The sequence below is a fragment of the Populus euphratica genome, unplaced genomic scaffold (genome assembly GCF_000495115.2).
Source record: "Populus euphratica unplaced genomic scaffold, PopEup_1.0 scaffold183.1, whole genome shotgun sequence".
In the NCBI taxonomy this organism is placed as follows: domain Eukaryota; kingdom Viridiplantae; phylum Streptophyta; class Magnoliopsida; order Malpighiales; family Salicaceae; genus Populus; species Populus euphratica.
The window spans coordinates 93608-99389 of record NW_011500064.1 but is presented as its reverse complement, the minus strand read 5'-3'; the positions used below and the strand labels follow the sequence as shown (position 1 = coordinate 99389).

Below are 5782 nucleotides of genomic sequence, written 5' to 3'. Positions count from 1 at the left end.
ACACGACGGAAGACAAGTGGGTTTTAATTTTCTTGACAAGAAAAGCATGCGCCACTACATTTTTTAAAAAAAAGAAGAGGAAAGAAAGAAGCAGCGCCAGCCACATCCTTTTGCCATAAACTTTTCTACGTTTTGATTGCTAATCTAATGACCCTAAAGCACCCGCCCAACGTGGGCCGTTTCCATCCTCGTAACTCAAACATTCTTTACTCTCCCTAGCTAACAAACACCTTGACTTCCTCCCTTCTCCGCCCTTCTTCCTTCTTCCATCTTCCACTACCAAATGCCACAGCAAGCTCTCCCTTCACCAACTCTTCCTATATATGATGACATTCACATCACTCACTCACACCACAAGATTTGGTTTTTTTCTTTTTAAGGAAAGAAAACAAAGATAGACAAGGATAGCATATTTTAGCTATTATTCATTATGGGAGGAGAGAGCTCAGTCGGGGCACTAGTCCCCACCGTGAATTCCGAGGCAACTAACTCCAAAATGCCACCACCAACGGAGGAGTTAGACAAGGATATGTTTCCTATTTGCATGCAGATAATTAAGGATGCTTCCGTCACTTCTTGTGGACATAGCTTCTTGATGCCCGTGGAAGCTAAAGATTGCGTAGAACATTAAAAATTTGATAAGTGAAAAGTACCGTAGATATAACTCTAGATTTACAATTTTATTCTCTTTAAAAATAATATTCAAGAAGTCTGTCAAGGTTTATAAATTCTAATTCTAGAGATCCTATTTCAATTAGAAAAAAATGCAAAGAAAATAATTATAAAATCTAAAATAATGCATGAAATTGAAGAAAAAAAACAAAAATTTTCCAAATTGAATGTTTGGAAAAAAAATTTAAATGTCTAGAGAACCGATATCTATGTAAGGCTGTAAGAATTACTATCAGAAAAATAGTCTTCCAGAATTTCCATAAAACCTTAAACCTATCCAATAATTAAATTAAAAATTATGATTTTTTAAGTTGGTTTTTTAAATTAACATGGATATCTAGATTAATTTGCAAGTACTACTAAATACAAATCTATCCTACCACTTATAAATTACAACTAATCTTATGAATCCTAAAATTAATCTTTAATAATCATTATATAAACAATTAAATATTAGAACCGAAACCACATGAAAGCAACAAACCAGTTCTTATTTTAAATACAAATCTATCCTACCACTTATAAATACATCTGTCATACTATTTATATAATAATCTGTACAAATTTTCATTAACAGATACACTTAACTGGGCATAATAACATGTTATCTCAAGTCGATTACGTCACTTCTGTTGCATGTGCATTACTACTCATTTAAGAATGACTGTCCTTGTTGCGCTCATTACCTCACCTACAACCATAACTTTCCTAATGTTTTGCTAAATAAGGTTTGCTCATCTTTGCCTTATCTTTTCTGGTGTTTCGGGTGCTTTCTTTCTTACAAAACAAAGCTTTTGTGGTCATATATAATGTTCAAGCTTGTTTACGGCTATACAAGTATTGAACGAATGACGTAGTTATTGGAGAGAACTTATGCTCGTCAAGTAGCCAAGACTGCATCACCTTATGAACATCTTCGCCAGGCATTACAACAGCTTTGTTATTGTCATTTTGATGGTTCATTGATTGGATTCAATGATTACCTACTTGGATAAATTCATTGATGGGCATTAATATGTCCTCTTTATTTTTGAATGACTCTTTCATGGTATTCGTATGCAGGGTTGTGGAGTGTCATTTGCGGTGGTAGATGGCCTTATGGCCCTCCTTGCAGAGAAAAAGAGAAAGATGGAGCAAGAGGAAGCAGATACAAATATGCGAATTTTACTTGACTTCTTGTATTGCCTCAGCAAGCAAAAGCTTGATGATCTCAATGAGGTTCTTGAATTTTGTTTGTTTGTTTGTGTCTTAGACATACTGGGTTTTAATGTCTCATATTTCCCATTGGAACCCGTTCGAGTGCCTACTAGTGTTTCATTAGTATGCAGATTAACAGACATTTGTACCTTTTGCAGATTCAAACAGATCTCCACTACATTGAGGAGGACATAAATTCTGTGGAGAAGAAAAGAATAGAGTTATCCAGGGCAAGTGACAGACTCTCACTGAAACTTGGGATGTTCGCTGATGATCCAAATTCTAAGTTTTTTACTCAATCAGAAGCAAATGCATCTAAAAAGAAATGGGTCCGTGCACAGGTAAGGATCTTCTGAACTTGCATATATGCCACTCTCTTGTTGTTTAAGTGATTGTGTGATAGCATCACTGTTTCCAACCTCCTGGTCTTGCTGGAGACTTGGGGTTATATCATTTGATTTCTTGCAGCAGTAGTCGAACTTTTCAATCTGATTCAATGGCTAAATAGGTTCTCATTTGCCTTCTCTTGCTACAGTTCAATGCTTTGCAAGAATGTTACTTGCAAAAGCGTCGAAATTGGGTTAGACAAGCATGTAAAGAGGAAAAGAGGGATGCAGATACTTCAAATAGAGAAGGATACAATCCAGGCCTTGAGGATTTCCATTCTGTGCTAACCAATTTCACTCGATGCAGGTGGACGAATTTCTCAATGTTGAATATTGTTATTTCCAATCAATCTTTAATTTCTTTCAAAAGCTTGGCCGCTCATTACTTTATTACATTTGAAAATTGCTTCGGTTACTTCTGACTTCTTGTTGGTTGTTGTGTTAGTCAATTTAGGGTTGTCGCTGAACTTAGACAAGGTGGCCTTTTCCACTCTGCTAACATCGTGTCCAGGTTAGTTGGTCTCGATGGGTCATTTTCAAGTAGATTCATTTTATTTCATATGTTTTTTGCTTTGTTCATAAAGTTTGCATTTCCCAGGTTGTCTTTCCAACTTCTATATGTCATTACAATCAAGTATCCTAATCATCATGAAATCACATTGTGTTGCAGTATAGAATTTGATCGTGATGATGAACTGTTTGCTACTGCTGGAGTTTATAGGCGCATTAAGATTTTTGAGTTTTCCAAAGTAAGTGTGGGAAGAGTGTTATACTATCTTACCAACTTAAGTATCATGCACCTTAGCTGCTTAATTCTTCGTTAGCAGACATCTCATCAAATTGATTGCACTGATCAAATGATTAAGAATATTGGTTTTGATTCCTGTGCTTAATCTATCAGTCTTTCGAAGAACTCAGGGCTGATGATCATCGCGAAGCAAGTTACAATAGTATCCATTATGACAATCATTTCTCTATTGACTAATCAGCCTTGGCCTGTATCATTTCTTTCTAGGTCATGAATGAACCGGAAGATGTGCATTGTCCTGTTGTCGAAATGTCCACGCGATCTAAACTCAGTTGCGTGAGCTGGAACAAGTATATGAAAAATCATATTGCTAGCAGTGATTATGAGGGGATAGTAACTGTGTGGGATGTAACAACTCGCCAGGTACTTCATGATACTTCACTTTTGGTGTTCTGTTCTATATGATCATGACAGACTGACACCAGTGCAGGAAACTCTGGATGTAGCCCTACCCTTCAATTTCTTACACAAAGTGTCTGTTTTCAGGCCTGAAGCCTGCAAAGCTGGAATGCAAATTTATGATTTCAGCTTTGCTCGGTCAAACAGCCTTCATGTCCCTTAATTATAAACTTTAATTTCCTTAAATTTTTCTGACTGAGATGTTAAATTATTTTCACGAAGACACTTTTCTCACCAGAGCATAATGGAGTATGACGAGCACGAAAAGCGAGCTTGGAGTGTTGATTTTTCACAGAATGAACCTTCAATGCTTGTATCTGGGAGCGATGACTGCAAGGTACTTGGCAATAACCATAATTATAAGGCAAAATTTGATACCATCCCTTTATCAAGAAGCCTTTCAATCCAGCCATTTACCAAAATATGAACAGAGCCAGGAGCTATTTTTTTCATTGCTTATAAATTGATGATTGGTTTCATTATGCATTCATGCTTAGATCCGATTCTGAGTTTAATAGGTCAAAATTTGGAGCACAAAGCAAGAGTCAAGTGTTCTCAACATTGATATGAAAGCAAATGTCTGTTCTGTCAAGTATAATCCTGGATCCAGCATTCATGTGGCGGTATGTCTCTGTAAGATTCTTGCTAGATGAATCATGTTTCTTATAAATTTGCTAACACAAAAAATATAGAGAATTTTACACGAGTTTTTTCCTTTCAGAGTCTATGGTCAAGAAAGTTACACCAATATCATATTTTCCATTAAAGCAAAGATATATAACTCTTCTTTCTTCTTGCTAATCAGAGAGCATGCAAGAAAATTTTATAATGCCTTTGCATGCATCCTGTTTTTGTATCAATCCTGAACGGATTCATGTTTAAGAAACGATACTTGGTATCTTACAGGTGGGATCTGCTGATCATCATATTCACTATTATGACTTGAGAAACATTAGCCAACCACTTTATGTGTTTAGTGGGCATCGGAAAACTGTTTCATATGTGAAATTTCTATCTAGTAACGTGCTGGCTTCTGCATCTACTGACAGCACATTGCGCTTATGGGACGTGAAGGAAAATCTAGCAGTAAGTTATGGCCCGTTCCAAGAAAAAAGAACACAGTCCTTGATATATTACCACTACTTTGATTACTTTCTCTGGAATTGTGATTGCATCTGTGATACTTGGTACCATTTGCGATTTCTTTCCATGGCGCTTCCAAATTACCCTTATCCTTTATTTTTCAGCTGCGTACATTTAGAGGCCATACGAATGAGAAAAACTTTGTGGGTCTTGCGGTGAATAATGAATACATTGCTTGCGGCAGCGAAACGAATGAAGTGTTTGTGTATCACAAGGTTTGAGAACATTTGAATAAGCTGGTTCCTTTGGCTTCAGAATCCTTTAATAATATAGTTTTGACAAAAATTGCAGGCTATCTCTAAACCTGCAGCTTCGCATAGATTTAGTATAGATTTGGAGAATGGTGGCGATGATGCTGGATCATACTTCACTAGTGCTGTGTGTTGGAAGAGTGATAGCCCTACAATGCTAGCTGCAAATAATCAAGGAACCATTAAAGTGCTTGTTCTTGCTGCTTGAATAATTGAACTCTTCAAATCCTACTCAAGATTAACTATGTACATACCCAGATAAAGAATGAGTTTTGCTGTGCTACTGGCAAGTAACATGCATATTGGTGTAGTCATTTTCTTGAGTCTTTTGTTAAGGCTATGAAGAAGCCTCTAGTCATGTTGGGTTTCCTAGTGATTTCATTTCGCTTGTCGAATGGGATCTTATACCAAGGAGTTGAATTACTTCCATTCCTTGTCTACAATGTTCTTCGTTGGCACGTTAGAGATTTTCTTATTACTCACCTTGTACCAGATAACAAATCTTGCTTCGTCATCATCAACACCACCACAAGCTAAATCCCACCACCAATGCCTTGATCACCAGAAATCTGCCGCGCAAGAAAAATTTCTTGGCTATTTTTTTTCAGAAGGTGAATTGTGGGACCTGAAAACAGAATGTTACTCTTGGGAGGGAGTCTGATGTAATGGTGTTGGTCATGTTACTAAACTTGACCTGAGCCCTCTAGTTGATCAAATACAGCTCAGTCGGCCAAACCTTGAGATGCTTCTCCAAAATCTGAGTTTTCTAGTAGAACTCAATCTTGATTGTGCAGATCTGTCAGCACACAGTAGTAGCTGGCGTGAAGCCATCTCTCATGCACTTCCTAACCTTAAAGAGTGTTGAGTATGGCTTACTTTGCTCTTTCTAGTCTTTTTTGTTCCTCTCTCGTAGGTCTGTTTTCTGT

The 5782-nt window shown here is 37.0% G+C and overlaps 1 protein-coding gene across 1 annotated transcript; it reads left to right on the top strand.

Moving 5' to 3' along the window:
* Positions 1–430: 430 nt before the first annotated feature.
* Positions 431–5565, top strand: LOC105108194 (E3 ubiquitin-protein ligase COP1-like). The gene is made up of 14 exons (XM_011002400.1): positions 431–619; positions 1332–1400; positions 1530–1604; positions 1732–1890; positions 2028–2210; positions 2405–2562; positions 2701–2766; positions 2926–3004; positions 3271–3426; positions 3701–3799; positions 3981–4085; positions 4369–4548; positions 4710–4820; positions 4897–5565. The coding sequence occupies exons 1-14, from the start codon at positions 431–433 to the stop codon at positions 5062–5064; spliced, it is 1797 nt and encodes a 598-aa protein (XP_011000702.1). The 3' UTR covers positions 5065–5565.
* The last annotated feature ends 217 nt before the right edge of the window (positions 5566–5782 follow it).

Bases quoted from the DNA above. Each gene is read 5' to 3' on its own strand.
- LOC105108194 (XM_011002400.1), top strand. From the start codon at position 431: ATGGGAGGAGAGAGCTCAGTCGGGGCACTAGTCCCCACCGTGAATTCC. The intron at 1,605-1,731 runs CAGCTTTGTTAT...GGTATTCGTATG, and splicing joins ATCTTCGCCAGGCATTACAA to CAGGGTTGTGGAGTGTCATT. The intron at 2,563-2,700 runs GTGGACGAATTT...TTGTTGTGTTAG, and splicing joins ACCAATTTCACTCGATGCAG to TCAATTTAGGGTTGTCGCTG.